Consider the following 18055-nt stretch of genomic DNA (forward strand, 5'->3'; position numbering starts at 1 on the left):
GACTTGAACCCGATCAAACATCTCTGGAGAGACCTGAAAATAACTGTGCAGCGACGCTCCCACATCCAACCTGACAGAGCTTGAGAGGATCTGCAGAGACGAATGGAAGAAACTCCCCAAATACAGGTGTGCCAAGCTTGTAGCACCATACCCAAGAAAACTCAAGGCTGTAATCGCTGCCAAAGGTGCTTCAACAAAGTACTGAGTAAAGGGTCTGAATACTTCTGTAAATGTAATTTTTTTTTTTTCTTCATTATTTTATTTTTTTGCCAACATTTCTAAACCTGTTTTTGCTTTGTCATTATGGGGTATTCTGTATAGATTGATAAAGACAAATTACAATTTAATCCATTTTAGAATAAGGCTGAAACGTAACAAAACGTGAAAAAAGTCAAGGGGTCTGAATACTTTCCGAATGCACTGTATGCAGCTTCCATTCTTTATTATAACCCAGGGCTTTCTAAGGGGAGATTTCTCTCATAACTCATTTTGTCCTTATGTTCCTTTTGTCATACCAGGTCCACTGACAGCATATCACACTCAACTGATGATTTATATAAACAACAGCAAGCGTTTCCCAATACGTCCAGAATGTTCTAGAAAGGAGATGAACCAGATCGATCCTTCTAGAACTAGAATGAATATGGTAACGTTCCTTGACTCGACGTTTGTTGTTTTACTCATCGTACTCAACACGAATTAGCCTTTGATTTGCTGAGCTTTCCTCGATTAACTAAGCTGAACCAATCATACACCAGTGCGCATAAAGCCAGAAATATTACTGAACTATATGGGTAAGCACTGGGGTTGCCATGTATGCATGCGGAGCTTAGAGTAACACACAGTTTGGTTATAAATCAACTTTATAACCACTTTTATATTGATCAATTATCTAATACACAGATCTGTATTTAACAAACAATAGAAAACATTCTAAAGTAAACTGCCACAAAACATTTTTGATCTCAGGTCTTAGCTTTCCTTGAACATAATCTGGCAACCTAGCTCCATATTGTGCAGGGGCGGTGCTCTCGTCTCACAGTAGTTTCTGGAACCTCATGGTTATACCATGGACAAAGTGAGTAACAACTGTCATAAATATTCCGGTCAAAAACTGTATTTATTCTGCAATATTTACAGTATTGTCGCACTGTTTGTGTATGGTGGTCAATTGTAACGCGTTTGTCCTATTTGAAGATTGATAGCTAGCTAGCAAACTAGTTAAATGTTTCTATCTCGTTTTACTCAATGCGGACTTCATTGTTACTAGCTCGCCATGTAACGGTAGCTAGTTGGCTGGCTAGCTAGCTAACCGGTAATGTTAGCGTATTAACTATCTAGCTAACCGGTAATGTTAGCACATTAGTTAACAAAATAGCTTTCAATTGTAGTTGGCTAATTTGCCGGCAAATATGTTTGGTCCAGAACCGTGTGTATTAGTAGCCAGGCGATTAGTTAACTACCGGTAGTTAGCTAGCTAATCAACTATTATAGCTAGCTAGTTACCTAGCTAATATTACATACGCATGGTCTGTCGATCATCAGAAAAAAACAAAGTTCCGTCACGAATGACTTCATGCTGTGAAATGACTAACATTGCTGCTAGTTAACTTTTTCACGTTTACTAACATGACTATCTAGCTAGCTTTTCCAATTAGCTAGCTAGCGTACTAGTTAGTTATCTAACGAACTACTAAGGACGTGACTGGCAAGTTAAGTTAAGCGTTGGGCAGGACTACAAGTCAGTCAGCAATCAAACTTGCTAGCTATCATATAGCAGTAGTTAGTTCAACTCAGTTAACCACCTTGAAAATCTTAGTGGTTCAGCTAGCAGTCTATATCCGTTTAGCTGAAACATGGCCAGGTTCTGCAATATGTAATGGCCTCATAGCATGTAGGTGTCTAGGCTTGTTTGGTTTAACCTGACTGCTGGCTCCTAACGTTAGACCATGGCTGCTTTAGGAATCAGATTGTTGTTTATAGAAGTCAAATTGGCCAAATCAAGATGGCAGTATTTCTTTACTTGTCAGTTTAGTAAAAAATCAATATCATGGAAAATCAATATATTTAAACAGATTTGATTACAGTGAATTTATTCAGGTCCCTCTTTCCCCTCAGGTGTCACAGTTGAAGGATCAGGGCAACAAGGCACTGAGTGCCGGGAAGATCGACGAGGCCATACGCTGCTACACAGAAGCGTTGGCCCTCGATCCCTCAAACCATGTCCTCTTCAGCAACCGCTCGGCTGCCTATGCCAAGAAGGGCAACTACGAGAGTGCTCTGGAGGACGCCTGTCAGACCATCAAGATTAAACCTGACTGGGGAAAGGTGAGACGATGTCACAGCGCAGTTGTCCAGAAAGGGTGGCTTGTATTTGCACTAGCTATTGTCAAAAGTGACAAGCCTCATCACCATGATTTGTGCTTGCACAGGGCTACTCAAGGAAAGCGGCAGCCCAGGAGTTCCTTGGACGGTTTGAGGATGCAAAATTGACGTACCAAGAGGGATTCAGACAGGAGCCCACTAATCAGCAGCTCAAGGAGGGGCTGCAGAACATAGAAGCCCGGCTAGCAGGTAGAAATATTTGAACCTGTCACACTTTCACTTACATTATAAACACAACAATGGGATTTTGTTTGCTCATGTTTTGTTTTCTCTGTGTTTTGAATTTCACCTCTTGCCTCACCAGAAAAAAAGATGATGAACCCCTTCTCCATGCCCAACATGTTTGAAAAGCTGGAGAGTGACTCTCGAACCCATGCCCTGATGAAAGATCCAGAGTACAGAGCGCTTTTGGAGCAGCTCAGGGACAAACCGTCTATGCTTGGCTCGTGAGTATGTTTCTGTGGACGCCATTTGTCTTGTTGCACCGCACCTGTACATTTAGAAATTTACTGCATTCTTTCAGTTTTCAGTCCCCTTTCAAATGCAAAATGAATTCAACACCAAGATCATCTTGTCTGACTGTAGTAATAAGTACCAGAACACAACATTCCTTTGTAGCGGTTGTGAATTTCCTGTGATCTATTTCAAGTACACTATGTCTGTCATTCTACCTGTAGGAAGCTCCAGGACCCTAGAGTAATGACCACCCTGTCGGTCCTGCTGGGGTTAGACTTGGCTGGCATGGATGAAGAGGAAGAGCCTACTCCTCCCCCACCTCGCAAACCCAAAGAGACTCAGCCACCCCCTTCCAAGGAGGAAGACTTACCTGAGAACAAGAGACAAGTAAATATATTGCATTATAAGTAATCCTATAGTCCTTCACAATCTGGGACAATGGTAATTTGTGCATGCATCTCCTCTCAGCACCCACACCGATTTGTGGGATTTCTTGCCCTCTCAGCACTGTTTTTAACAGCTTAAATGTCCATTGTGCTTCCATAGGCTCTAAAGGAGAAGGAGCTGGGCAACGATGCGTACAAGAAGAAAGACTTTACCACTGCACTGAAACATTATGAAGAAGCCCTCAAGCATGACCCAACCAACATGACATATCTTTCTAACCAAGCAGGTATACAATCATCATTGTGTATACACACAGAGACAGATAATATTGTGTAAAACAGAGTCTGGTGCTCTCTGTGTGGATAGTCCACTGGGAGTAAATGGATACCAGACTGCAATCTGGTCAGAGTGATGACAGACACAGAAGTTTAATGATGAAACGGAGTATACATGTTTTTTTTGCCAGGTAAGTTGACTGAGAACACATTCTCATTTACAGCAACGACCTGGGGATTAGTTACAGGGGAGAGGAAGGGGATGAATTGTAAGCTGGGGATGATTAGGTGACCATGATGGTATGAGGGACAGCTTGGGAATTTAGCCAGGACACCAGGGTTAACACCCCTACTTTTAAATAAGTGCCATGGTATCTTTTTAATGACCACAGAGAGTCAGGACACCCGTTTAACATCCCATCCAAAAGACAGCACCCTACACAGGGCAGTGGCATGTTTTTTTTTTTAGACCTGAGGAAAGAGTGCTTCCTACTGGCCCTCCAACACCACTTCCAGCAGCATCTGGTCTCCCATCTAGTGATTGACCAAGAACAACCCCGCTTAGCTTCAGAAACAAGCCAGCAGTGGGATGCAGGGTGGTATGCTGCTGTAGTCTGTGTACAGAGGGAAACGGGATAAAATAAATAGAAAATTACTATAATGGAAATCCAATAAACAATATTACATTAAACAGTCATGTCAGCAATTTCTATACGCAAGTTACAATAAGAGAAAATTTAACACACCATAATTCCTCTCGAGAATTAACATTACAGTTACACCAACTGGTAGGCTAATCACATAATTGTACAAAATGGTAAGAGAATTGGTGAAGAAACTTATCCATCTACATACACATTTATTGTATTTACATATAACAATAGCAACAGGAATATTATATAAGTGAAATAAGTATTTTTTTTCTGAATTACATTTGGTCAAAAACAAATATCCCTGCAAATTAAAATGTTTGATCTCCAACAAAGCCAACGAACTGAGAAATGTTTTGTTTTTATGCTAACGAGTGGTTGCTATGGTGAATAATCCAATAATAATTGGTAGGACACATGAAAGGTGCTTCCGAGTGGCGCAGTGGTCTAAGGCACTGCATTTCAGTGCTAGAGGCGTCACTACAGACCCTGGTTCGATTCCAGGCTGTATCACAACCAGCCGTGATTGGGAGTCCCATAGGGCAGCGCACAAATGGCACAAATGGCCCTGCGTCGTTAGGGTTTGGCTGGGTAGGCCGTCATTGTAAATAAGAATTTATTCTTAACTGACTTGCCTAGTTAAAAAAAATTTAAGGATCTCTAAATGAAAAATACTGTTAGATCGATAAAATGTCCTTGTAGATCTAATTAAATTTAGAGGATTCTAAATTAATATCTAAAGGGCTATTATACATTGTGAGTGAATTCTAGAATCTTCCCAACTCAAAGTACCTTGTTGGACTCCCATTTACAGTTGTCTTTAATATGTTAATAGGAGAGGTTAATATTTAATGAGTTAAACTTGTAGTTTTCCTCCATTTAACAAATTATCAAGTTGTATTTATCTCTGAAGTATGTATATGGAAAAAATTGTCATATTTTCTCCATGATAGAACTAATTGGCTTGATCAGAATCATATGAGATTAACTGAGTGAATATCTCTACCCCCTAATCCTGGGTACAATTTTCTATTTCCATACGATTAAGGGCAGATAAAGCAGCATAGCATTTGACCAATTTGTGTGGGTCCTCAGCAAGTCATTTTACAGAATAGATTTGTCCTGCTTTTAAGAATAATTGTTGTCAAAATGATCCATGGAGGTCTTATCTCCCCAGGAAGAGGAGCAGCTACCATAGCAGTAGTTTATGGGGATCTAATAAAATACTATCTCAGCTTACCATCATGCAGACAATGTCATATGATTTTTATATGCGTAGTTTTTATGATCTGTAAAATTTGATTGGATAATGAGGTGGTTTCTAAGGTGTCTGCATTTGTCCGTTTTCCCATCCCAGCTGTGTTCTTTGAGAAGGCTGAGTATGAGATGTGCAGGGAGCTGTGTGACAAGGCCATCGAGGTGGGCAGAGAGAACCGGGAGGACTACAGACACATTGCCAAGTGAGTTCCTCGTCAATTCACTGAAAATAATTACACGTGAGTCACCCTCTAGGGTATAAACTGCTGGGAGTCTGAAGGGGACTGTTGCATACGGTGTGTCCATCAAGGGAGGAGGAGAGATTAGGTCTCCTGAATAAGCAGCCAATTAAATCCTTGTATTCACCATTGCCAGGACACATTTCGGTAACGGTGGGCTCTGCTACAAACCGGGGAAATGGAATGTCAGAGCTTGAGTCATCTGTGCTTAATGTCTCTATCCCTATCCTCCTTTTTCAGGGCCTTGGCTAGGGTTGGCAACTCGTACTTCAAGCAGGAGAAATACAAAGAAGCAGTCCAGTTTTACAACAAGAGTCTGACAGAGCATCGCACCCCTGATGTCCTTAAGAAGTGCCAGCAGGTACAGAGCGTGTTGACCCTATTGAATGAGGACTCAGGGTAGACTATGCTGGGTGCGATAACGGCTCTTTAACCAGTCTGTTAATCATCGTCCTGTCACTCTCACCATCCCTTCTGTCTGCAGGCGGAGAAGGTATTGAAGGAGCAGGATAAGCTGGCCTACATCAACCCAGAGCAGGCCTTGGAAGAGAAGAACAAGGGCAACGAGTCCTTCCAGAAAGGTGTGTGTCTGTGAAATGGAGGATCTACAGCGGTTGAAAGTATTAATTGTTATGTGTCATGCCTATTTGTACTCTTAGTGGTAAGGTTTCTCTAGTTGTCTGCATACCATTTTAGATTCTGGTAGTGTTAGGATATCTGACATGCTGTGTTTATTCTCTGTTCTACAGGAGACTATCCTTCAGCCACGAGACATTACTCTGAGGCCATCAAGAGGAACCCCAATGACGCCAAGCTCTTCAGCAACAGAGCTGCCTGCTACACGAAGCTGCTGGAGTTCCAGCTTGCCCTAAAGGTACAGCACACCTGACTACTGTGGTGCCATGCATGTACATGAGCTTTATCCTCATTACTAACTAATAAAGTGGATATCATCACGTGTTTATCAGTCAAAGGACTAGGACTGATATATTTTTTTCTCTTTTTAGGATTGCGAGGACTGTATCAAACTTGATCCTACCTTCAGTACGTATTGAACTTTAAAACCTTTTTTACTTTAAAAATGAAATGGTCAGTCCACCATTTAATTGATTTAGCACACACAGGCCTCCTAGCTTTTCTAATAGCAGCCATGTTTACTTTTTGCTCCTACTTGATTTTGGTCATCAGAAAACTGAAGATGAATTGCATCTTAAACTTGACTGCTGATGTGCAATTGTTTGAACTGGATCAAACCTGGGCCCTTTAAAAGCATAGTCTTCATCTAACTTCTCTCCACAGTAAAGGGGTACACGCGCAAGGCAGCTGCTTTGGAGGCCATGAAAGATTTCTCTAAAGCGATGGTTGCCTACGAGAAGGCTCTGGAGCTTGACTCTACTTCCAAGGTACAGTATGACAGATTTACATTGGTGCACTAGCAGGATCTCCTTTACTAACCAACTCTAAAAGAAACTGAAAGTGAAGTTTATTTTGTATGCGGTTTCTATTAAAAATTAAGCCATGGTTTATGGTTCTTCTACCTTGTTTTGTTGGTGTCATTGAGCAGACTGAGGCTAACATTTAAATCATCTCTGTTCCGAGTGCAGGAGGCCACGGAGGGCATCCAGCGCTGCATGATGAGCCAGCACGTGAGGAATGACGACAGTCCAGAGGACGTGAAGAGGAGGGCCATGGCTGACCCGGAGGTGCAGCAGATCATGAGTGACCCAGCCATGCGCATGATCCTAGAGCAGATGCAGAAGGACCCACAGGCACTCAGCGAGTAAGCAGGCCAGCTCCGCAGCTACACATTTTACTCACTATCTACATAATATACAACACATGCACCATAATCACACATTGTAATTGGCCAAATGAACTTGACATTTAGTTGAGTTGTTCTCTCTTTCTCCCTGGACCCTTTCAGTCACCTTAAGAATCCAGGCATTGCTCAGAAGATCCAGAAACTGATAGATGTGGGACTGATAGCCATCCGGTGATGAGTGAGGAGAACAGGGCCAGAACCCATGAAGAACCAACCGCAAGACCACAGAGGATCAAGATGCCATTCCCTTAAGATATAACCCCCCCCTCTCCCTTATACCCTCAAAATGATACTGTATGCCATCTCACCCAAACTTCAACCAACAAAGGGTTTCATTTTCTTTTTCCATTTTTACGGCCTTAATGAAATTGTACTTAGTGTCTTCCTCATCACAACTCTCTGAAACAAATAATTTGATTGGGCAAACTTATCAAACACCTATTACTGGAGCAGCAGACCAGGCTAGAGCTTTGGTTGGCACAATGACACTGCATTCATATCAGTGCTGCAGCTTATAACAAAACAAGTAAAGTTCTATTTGTCTGTTGGGTGTTGAACCATGATGTCAAGGTGCAATATGACTGCTTCATTTTTCACTTCCTTTGTTTATTTTAAGACTGCTGAGATCAGATGGTCAGTCAATATCTGTGTAGAGTGCCTGACTATGATTTCTCCCTTTCTGGACAGGATATCTTTCATAAATTCAGGTCAATGTAGTTGTGCTACTGGTGTACAGGCTTACGAGCTCATAATACTGTGCTTTCCAGATCTTTAGAAATGAATGTTGCGTGGTCATGGAAGTACTGATCTTGGGATCGGCATTGGATTACAGCTGTGGAAGTTAAATGGTGATTTAACTTTTTTGAATATCTCTTGTCATTAAACCCCTTTGACTGGTAATACAGAGCAGAGAGAAGTATCATCTCTAGTTGGCGCTTGTATTAAAGCTTTTCTGCTTCACATGGCGCACAAAAAATCTGCCGGCCAACAACTGTGTGATATTGTTTCTTAAGACCTTTAATGTCATACTCAAGGATGTTTTGTTTGTCAGGTTCTTACAGTAATGTGGGAGGTTGTGTTAAAATATGGTGTGTTAAAATGTACTGTTCCCTTCAAGCTTTTTTTTCTTTTTTCCCCACATTTCACCATAGCCTTGCTATGCTAGAGTTCTTCAGGACTCTGGGTGCCAGTAGAATAAACATGGCAGATTTGAGTCTGTGATTACACAACTAGTCCATTATCAGAAGTGGCACCCACACATGCTGTATGTCAAAGACAAATCCCCAGGAGTGTAATGTACAAGTGAAATTAATCCTGTTCTGCAAAATATATCTGAATGTATTTTTAAGTTCATTTGTGTCTGTGGTTATGTCCTTACTCTTTTCCAACTGGGAAACCCCTCAAAGCATATTCAGATTGTGCTAATCTGCATGGATTTGCAGACTGCTTAAAAAAATACATGTCCCACTTTTTAAACTGAACAAAAATATAAATGCAACATACGCCAATTTAAAAGATTTTACTAAGTTACAGTTCGTATAAGGAAATCAATCAATTTAAACACATTCATTAGGCCTAATCTATGGATTTCACGACTGGGCAGGGTATAGGCCCAGCCAATCAGAATTTGTTTTTCCCCACAAAAGGCCTTTTATTACAGACAGAATTAGACCTCAGTTTCATCAGCTGTACGGGTGGCTGGTTTCAGATGATCCTGCAGGTGAAGAGGGCGGATGTGGAGGTCCTGGACTGGCGTGGTTACACGTGGTCTGAGGTCATGAGACCGTTTGGACATACTGACAAATACTCTAAAATGACATTGGAGGCTGCTTACGATAGAGAAATTAACATTCAATTCTCTGACAACAGCTGTGGTGGACATTCTTGCAGTCAGCATGCCAATTGCACACTCCCTCAACTTGAGACATCTGCACGTTTTTAGATTGGCCTTTTATTGTCCCCAGCAAAAGGGGCACCTGTGTAATTATCATGCTGTTTAATCAGCTTCTTCATATGCCACACCTGTCAGGTATTATCTTGGCAAAGGAGAAAGGTTCACTAACGGACTGAAACAAATGTGTGGCCAAAATCTGAGAGAAATAAGATTTTTGTTAATATGGAAAATGTCCAGGGTCTTTTATTTCAGCTCATGAAACATTACATGTGTTTATATTTTTGTTCAGTATAAATGTATGAGAAGTATTTATCCAATGCCCTGAAAACAAACCTTGACCTTATGACAAGACTTGACATTTTTATGCATCTTAATCTTGATCTATTTTGATCGTAATCTCATGATTTGCCTCTAATTAACCACTAGAGGGCATTACTCACCAAGCCCTCAGGAGTGTCTCAAATTCACCCTACCTACCCGTTCACAAACTAGCCAAGTTCTCATCAAGATATAAAAAAATGGTAGCATACATATTTTAGATGGCAACTAATCAAGTTGTTCTAACTATCCCAATTCCAATATGTGTTTACTAGTTGATTTTATTTGTACAGCCTATGCAAAACGATTGTCTCACATGTTTCTCAGAAACAATATCTGATGATAAACTCCCCCTTAAAGAAAAATGGCATGCAAAAGCGGAACAGTTATCGCTCTCTTGACATTTGCTCACACACAGGATGAGACCGCAGCAACTAAGACGTTGTGAGAGAGACGGGAGGAAGTAACAGGCAGATTTCACAAGCTGCAAAGAAAGGCAGAGGCAGAGGGCACCTGTTTGACTGAAGAAAATTAGTTTGGGACTACAACTAGGTAAGGGAACAACAATTTCCTGTCAGGGCAGAGAGTAGAAATATGCTATAGGAAATTAAGACAGGGTGATGTTGAGGAACAGACTGAATAGTTAATTACTGATGTAACATTATATTATGCCTATGATAGCCTAAAAGTAAAGAAAGGACAGATAGAAAAGATTGGATAGGAGTATGGGTGTTATTGAACAGATGATTGAGAAAGGGGTCATTCATTTACAGGAAGTAATACGGTTTTGGTTTCCTATCTTATAATTACAACATAATGAGGTTTATGCTAGTACTTCATTTCAATATATTTTAATGTGGGGGTTTGCTAAGAGGGTCACGTGCAGAGCAGACAAGATTTTTCCTGTAGTTTTATTCACTGTATTACCTGATCTCACCCTTTTTTGTCTGATCTAATAACCATACATTGTCTATCAATGTTCAGTATTTCACTTGCAATGAGAAAACAATAATTTTAGCTTTAATTGAAAAGTATTTTAATAATGGGTGTTTCTGTCTTAAATGTGTTAATGCAGATGGATTTATTACCACTATAATACAGCACCTTAAAAATGAGAGTTGATCGTTAGTTCTATGATGTAACATCAGCTATCACAATTAACACCTGATAATTGAGTGATAATTGTTCACTGTGCTGATGAGTGCTATATTTTCCCTCTCTGTAAGTATGGCTGCCTGGGATCTGTCTGTGACAGTGGAGGAGCTTGGCCCAGAGGCCCCACCCCTCAAAGTTAGCGTGACCTCAGACCTGCACATTGGTGGCGTCATTCTCAAAATTGTTGAGAAGACACGTGAGTTCCCTACCAATATACACTTCAACTTCCATCCATCTTGGTAGTATATTAAAGAGAATAGTATATTTAAGCAACAAGGCCCGAGGGGGTGTGTTATATGACCAATATACCACAGCTAAGGGCTGTTCTTAGGCATGACGCAAGTGCCTGGACACAGCTCTTAGCTGTGTTATATTGGCCATATATCCCAAACCCCTGCGGTGCCTTATTGCTATTATAAACTGGTTACCAACGTAATTAGAGCAGTAAAAATTAATGTTTTGTCATACCCGTAGTACATGGTCTGATATACCACGGCTGTCAGCCAATCAGCATTCAGGGCTTGAACCACCCAGTTTATAACTTCAGATTGCATATGAACATCTATTTCATATACAACCGTGGGGTGTAGAGTATTAAGTTATTATTCCTTCATACTCCACAACATCTGTAAGTCAGACAAAACAACATTCAAAATATCTATGCAAATGAAAACAACAGACTGTACTGTATTTGGCTGAGAGTCAAATATGATCACCACCAGGCACCATAGATGTGTTTATATACATCATTGCCAGACACCTCTCTGTCCACTCCAGAGATAAAGAAGGATTGGTCAGACCATGCCCTGTGGTGGGAGCAGAAGCAGCAGTGGCTGCTCCGACCATCTTGGACCCTTGAGAAGTATGAGATCCATGCCGACGCTCGCCTGAGCCTCACCCCCCAGCACAAGCCTCTAAGACTGGGCCTACCCAATGGGACAACCCTGAGGCTTCAGGCCTGCTTCTCTCGTCCAGTCTTCCAAACGGTCATTGGGGTCTGTCATCTGCTGAGTAAGTAAATATATGAAGAAGAGTTCCCACCTAAATAAAGTAAGAGATTCTTCTTATTGTTGCAGATGTTAATCCGTATCCCCTTACACTGCTTCCCTCTGGTCATCCTCAGACCTGCGTCACCCAGAGGAGCTGTCGTTGTTACGGCCAATGGAGGTGAAGAAAAAGAAAAAAGACAAGGAGGCAGAAGAGGAAGTAGTATACGATCTAACAGGCCTTCGGACCTCATCAGGTAGGTCCAGTCGAATTGGAGGTACACTTCAAATTTCTAAATGGCTGTGTAACATTCCATACAGTATCTTTCACTGTACAGCACATACCAAATACTGTGTAACATATCTTAACTGCATGTGTAATAACGACAGGTCCAGCTCACACCCTGTCCAATGGCATGCCTATGCACTTTGCTGACTCACTGCAGACTGAGGCTGTGTATAAGATGTTGTCTGTCAGCCTACCTGCACCTGCTCCTGAGACTATCACCAAGATGCCCCGTCCCACCAGCCTTATGGACAAGGCACAAGTTCACAGCAGGTGCGTGTCTTGTTTATGTGGGCACAGCACACATAGATATGTTTATGTAGGTTACTCTGTGCGATAGAGGGTGTAATTAAATCTGTGTTTTCTTATTTTCTTTAGATGGCTGGATTCGTCTCGTTCTCTGCTCCAACAGGGAGTGCAGGAGCATGACAGGCTGCTACTACGCTTCAAATACTACTGCTTCCATGACCTGGATCCCAAGGTAGGCCTGCACCACACTTTCTGAGGGGCTATCGATTATTTCCTTTGTTTACCTCATGGTGGCCATGAATTTGAATTTGAATCTGTCACTTTATCTACCTTGTCTCCGTCTCCAGTATGATGCGGTACGTCTGACCCAGCTGTATGAGCAGGCTCGCTGGGCCATCTTGCTGGAGGATGTTGACTGCACAGAGGAAGAGATGATGCTCTTTGCTGCCCTTCAGGTAAACAACGACTGATTGAAATGTCACCAAAGGTTTTTCCCTGTCTGTGACACATTGCTTCCCTTCTCTTTCACAATGTTATACGTTTGTGTATGTGCTTTGTGTGTGTACACTATCCTCAGTACCACATTGGTAAGGTGTCTCTGTCAGAGCCCCAGCCGATGACATCATGTCCTGCCATGGATGATCTTGACTCTGCCCTTCAGTGTTTGGAGGTGAAGATGGAAGCGGAGGAGAGCATCACTGCGGACATGCTGGTTAGTGCCTCTGAGTCGGAAAAGGCTATACGGACACTCCTGACCTGCAAACCAATTTTTCATCTCAGAATTGGTTAAAATTAGGTTAGAGTTAAGGTTAAGGGTTTGGTTAAGGTTAGGGTTAGGGTTAAAGGAAAATTCCACTCAAAAACTATCTTTTGGTATTTGTTTCATTAGTCCATTGTTGATATAGTCCCAAAATGTTTTGCATGTCAACGATCAAGTTTTCAAGATATATAACTTTCAAAATGCAGAAATACAGCGGTATGATGCATTTAGTCGGTATGATGCATTTAGCATCATATTGCATCATATGATGCAAAATGCAACCAACCGGCTGTATTTCAGTATTTTTAAAGTGATATATCTTGAAAACTTGATTGCTGACATGCAAAACACTATACTGTAACGGTCTGTAGCTGTGACCATAGCTCATTTGTAAGGCAGCAGGAAAGAAGTTGAATTGCAACTTCACATGAAAACACAAAATAGACACGTGATTTTATCTCTACACAGGAAACAATGACGGTAGCACCAGAGCTGCAGGACTACTTGAAAATCTTCAGGTAAGATGGGTTGACAATGTACATCATTGCTGGCTGGCTGAATGCCCTCTGATTTCAGATCCATCTTTCTGCCGGTGACAACCTTTTCCTGCCTTGGATTTTAGATTGGATATCGATCACGCAAGATATATGAGACTTTCGGATAGTCTTGAGGAGTTTTTATGAGACATACTCACCCACACACTCCCAAGCAAACACACACTCCGATGCAGCCACAGTTATATTGACATGCACACTCACACACATTCAACTGCATACCCTTTCCAAAGTTGCAGAAAAACGTTAGCGTTTTAGTAATACTTGGTTTTATCTCACTTTCTCCGACCTAGACCAAAAAGACTGACACTAAAGGGCTATAAGCAGTTCTGGTTCGCATTCAACAACACATCCATCTCCTACTACAAGAGTAAAGAGGAGAGCCTCAAGGAACCCATTCAGCAGATGAACCTCAAAGGTAAAATGCACTGACATACGCTGTTGGGAAACTGCACACCTAGCTACATGCACATACACTCAGCCCACATTTTCACATACGACCACAACCACACAAGCTGTTACCACTGCAAAGATGTGTACATACAGCATCCATTCTAGTACATAGAGCTTCAGAAATGACATTCGACACAAGATTTCACTTCTGGGTCAATCAATATTATTCTAGATATAATGAATCGCTGATGACTTCAATAAGCCAAGTGAGTCTAACCTGGCCACTTAAGACACTGTTGTGCTCCCCAGGCTGTGAGGTGGCCCCAGACGTTAGTGTGGCTGGTCAGAAGTTCTGCATCAGACTGCTGATCCCTGGGGCTGAGGGCATGAACGAAGTCTACCTACGCTGTGAGAATGTAAGGAACTCAACTCTCAGCTCACTCGGTTTAGAGAATTCTTCCCATGAATGAGAAGCTATTCATATCATCCTATGCAACCTTTTCCTAGGAATAGACTCAACAGCTACATATCAATGTACTAAGTCCTGCTATGTCATGCTCGGCTGTGGTATATTTCCATCTTATGTCCATTAATCTCCTGTCACTAGGAGCTGCAATACAGCAGGTGGATGGCAGCTTGCCGTTTAGCCTCCAAAGGGAAGACACTAGCAGACAGCTCTTTCTCTAGTGAGGTGCAGAATATCCAGTCCTTCTTGGCCATGCAGCGAACCAACCCTGGGGCCAATACTGCTCAGACTGATGACAGCATCAACACATACAGCCTTGTATCCCCACGCTACCACAAAAAGTACAAAGCCAAACAGGTAAGAGTCATGACGATCTGGGGGAAACTCGCATAATATTACAGAATGTATGATAATAGAAGCAACCATAACGTTCAAACTTGACTCCAGTGATTCTAACCATTCCTCTGTTCTGTCAGCTAACTCCGCGCATCCTGGAAGCCTATCAGAATGTGGCCCAGCTCCCTCTAACAGATGCCCTCCTCAGGTTTCTTCAAATCTGGCAGGGTCTACCTGACTTTGGGGTGTCCTATTTTGTGGTGAGGTGAGTACTTGTCCTTTTGTCAAATATTTTCCATCTATCCGCCTTGTCAGCATAGCACTAAATCTTTTCTCACTTAAAATGACCCAAGTTCTACACATTTCCTGTATAATCACAGGTTTAAGGGATGCCGTAAAGATGAAGTCCTTGGGGTCACCAACAACCGTCTCATCCGCATTGACCTCAGCATAGGAGATGTGGTGAAGACATGGAGATACAACACCATGAGGCAGTGGAATGTCAACTGGGATATTCAACAGGTAAGACTGTCTGTCTAATGTGTCTTCATCTATATCTTACTAGGTCTGTCTACTGTGTTGTATCAAATATGTACCAACTAATTATGACTTAAATGTTTATCTGAAGAAGACCTATAAGTGGAATCGAAACCTCTTTTCTTTATTCCAGATGGCCATTGAGTTCAATGGCAATGTGAACATTGCCTTTAGCTGTGTGACTGCAACCTGCAAGATTGTGCACGAGTACATTGGGGGCTACATCTTCATGGCCACACGCACCAAAGAGCAGGCCGAGGTGTTGAACCAGGAGCTCTTCTTCAAGCTGACTGGTGGTCATGAAGCCATCTAAACATCCATGAATATCTGTATCTCAGAATGAATCTCTTCAAGGTTTTATGTTACATGGACATGCAGTATTAGAACAGGTTGTCAGAGTGACCAAGACTTTCAATGGGAAAGTGGTCAGTTGAACACGTTCTGCATAGGCTACCATTTCCACAACTCAGAATTGTATTGTTATTACTCGACCATACAATATGTTTTTCTGACTTTATAAAAGTCAATTTCATTTTTAAATGTTTGTGTGTTCTTGTATTGAAATGTATTCAATAGGCTACATAGATAATATTAAATGAATGGCAAGCAAAAAAAAATAGCTTATTATTTGCTCTGTTGTTGTTAAAAATAATAAGATGTAAAAGGTGCACATTTATCACCAAGGCATAAAGCCTAATGGAAGGATTGAGGCAGGCCATAGAAGTCAGATTTTTTTTGTGGCCGACGGGGGAAACTTTTATCCCGCACTGCAGATGGCTATATCGGTTTTGTTGTTGTTATTATTCCGATTTTTCAGGGGGTTGCTGCAGCACCCTCAGCACCCCTACTTTCCATGGCTATGAGGCAGACCTACATTCACAGTCAGTCACAAAGGCTGTTTTAGGCTTATCTCACAGGAAACCACATAGGTCTCCTGCTACAGTGCATACTGCCTAAAGACCTAAGAGAAACTAAAGTATATGGCAGCTATAGTCTTCTGTAGTGCATTTCATATAGACTGTAGTAGAAGAACACTTTGGAAGAAGACCAACAGCTGCAGAATTTGTGTTTAGGACTGAATAATTCAGCTTTATTAGTTTCAATTTTTATTAGTCGTACATTGAGCTCCAAAGTATGTTTTGTTGTGGTTTTGGCTCTGTACTCCCACACTTTGGATTTGAAATGATACAAGTACTTTGAGGTTAAAGTGCAGACTGTCAGCTTTAAATTGAGGGTATTTTCATTCAAATCTGGTGAACCGTTTAGAAATGAAAGCACTTTTTGTACATAGTTCCCCCCATTTTAGGGGACTAAAAGTATTGGGACAAATTCCCTTATATGTGTAGTAAAAAGTGAAGTATTGTTAACAAACATGCCCCCATAAAGAAAATGAAGATTAAAATAGGTTCAGCCCCTGGTTCGACCGTGATCTTGCAGAGTTACTCCACCTCAAGAATTGCATTTGGCAAAAGGCTTGGCACACGCATACTTAGGCTGACTGGCTCTCGTTCAGGCAAATAAGAAATAAGTGCACTCAGGCTATCTGGAAGGCCAAAGTTAGTTACTTTAAGGAGCAGTTCTCTCTCTGTGGGTCTAACCCCAAGAAGATCTGAAGAACGGTTAAAGACCTGGAGAATAAACCCTCCTCCTCACAGCTTCCCATGTCCCTTAATGTTAATGATGTTGTTATTACTGACATGAAGCACATGGCTGAGCTCTTTAATCACCACTTCATTAAGTCATTTGACTCAGCCATGCCTCCTTGCCCGTCCAACATTTCCTCATCTCCCACCCCTTCTAATGCGGCTATCCCCACTGCTTCTCCCTCTTTTTCCCCTACCCCGCTACAAAGTTTCTCCCTGCAGACAGTCACTGAGTCCGAGGTGCTAAAGGAGCTCCTTAAACTTGACACCCAAAAAACATCTGGGTCAGATGGTTTAGACCCTTTCTTCTTTAAGGTTGCTGCCCTTATCATCGCCAAGCCTATCTCCGACCTTTTTAACCTGTCTCTCCTTTCTGGGGAGGTTCCCATTGCTTGGAAGGCAGCCACGGTTCGTACTTTATTTAAAGGGGGAGATCAAGCTGATCCTATTTCTATTTTGCCCTGTTTATCAAAAGTGTTGGAAAAACTTGTCAGTAATCAACTGACTGGCTTTCTTGATGTCTATAGTATTCTCTCTGGTATGCAATCTGATTTCCGCTCAGGTTATGGATGTGTCATTGCAACCTTAAAGGTCCTCAATGATGTCACCATTGCCCTTGATTCTAAGCAATATTGTGCTGCTATTTTTATTGACTTGGCCAAAGCTTTTGATATGGTAGACCATTCCATTCTTGTCGGCCGGCTAAGGAGTATTGGTGTCTCTGAGGGGTCTTTGGCCTGGTTTGCTAACTACCTCTCTCAAAGAGTGCAGTGTATAAAGTCAGAAAATCTGCTGTCTCAGCCACCGCTTTTCACAGATGGAGTACCCCAAGGCTCAATCCTAGGCCCCACCCTCTTCTCAATTTACATCAACAATATAGCTCAGGCAGTAGGAAGCTCTCTCATCCATTTATATGCAGATGATACAGTCTTATACTCATCTGGCCCCTCCCAGGATATTGTGTTAAATGCTCTACAACAAAGCTTTTTTAGTGTCCAAAAAGCTTT

General features: G+C 41.8%; 2 protein-coding genes across 3 annotated transcripts; both read left to right on the top strand.

The window, feature by feature from the left end:
• Positions 1-815: 815 nt before the first annotated feature.
• Positions 816-8824, top strand: LOC120021367 (stress-induced-phosphoprotein 1-like). The gene is made up of 14 exons (XM_038965100.1): positions 816-1078; positions 2119-2328; positions 2433-2574; positions 2690-2831; positions 3063-3228; positions 3388-3514; positions 5511-5613; positions 5890-6010; positions 6134-6230; positions 6399-6523; positions 6657-6693; positions 6949-7052; positions 7254-7429; positions 7574-8824. Exons 1-14 carry the CDS (start codon positions 1070-1072, stop codon positions 7644-7646), a joined length of 1632 nt encoding a protein of 543 aa, XP_038821028.1. The 5' UTR covers positions 816-1069; the 3' UTR covers positions 7647-8824.
• A 618-nt stretch (positions 8825-9442) lies between these two features.
• LOC120021739 (fermitin family homolog 3-like) lies at positions 9443-16597 on the top strand. 2 transcript variants are annotated; one of them, XM_038965586.1, is made up of 15 exons: positions 9443-10235; positions 10910-11034; positions 11616-11849; positions 11962-12081; positions 12215-12383; positions 12489-12591; positions 12707-12814; positions 12937-13071; positions 13588-13637; positions 13967-14091; positions 14376-14482; positions 14674-14889; positions 15009-15133; positions 15249-15390; positions 15539-16597. In XM_038965586.1, exons 2-15 carry the CDS (start codon positions 10911-10913, stop codon positions 15716-15718), a joined length of 1938 nt encoding a protein of 645 aa, XP_038821514.1. In that variant the 5' UTR covers positions 9443-10235; position 10910; the 3' UTR covers positions 15719-16597. The 2 variants fall into 2 exon arrangements, with proteins under 2 accessions (XP_038821514.1, XP_038821513.1); XM_038965585.1 differs by having other exon boundaries at positions 9443-11034.
• Positions 16598-18055: the final 1458 nt, after the last annotated feature.

The sequence above is a fragment of the Salvelinus namaycush genome, chromosome 26, assembly GCF_016432855.1.
Source record: "Salvelinus namaycush isolate Seneca chromosome 26, SaNama_1.0, whole genome shotgun sequence".
Lineage (NCBI taxonomy): Eukaryota > Metazoa > Chordata > Actinopteri > Salmoniformes > Salmonidae > Salvelinus > Salvelinus namaycush.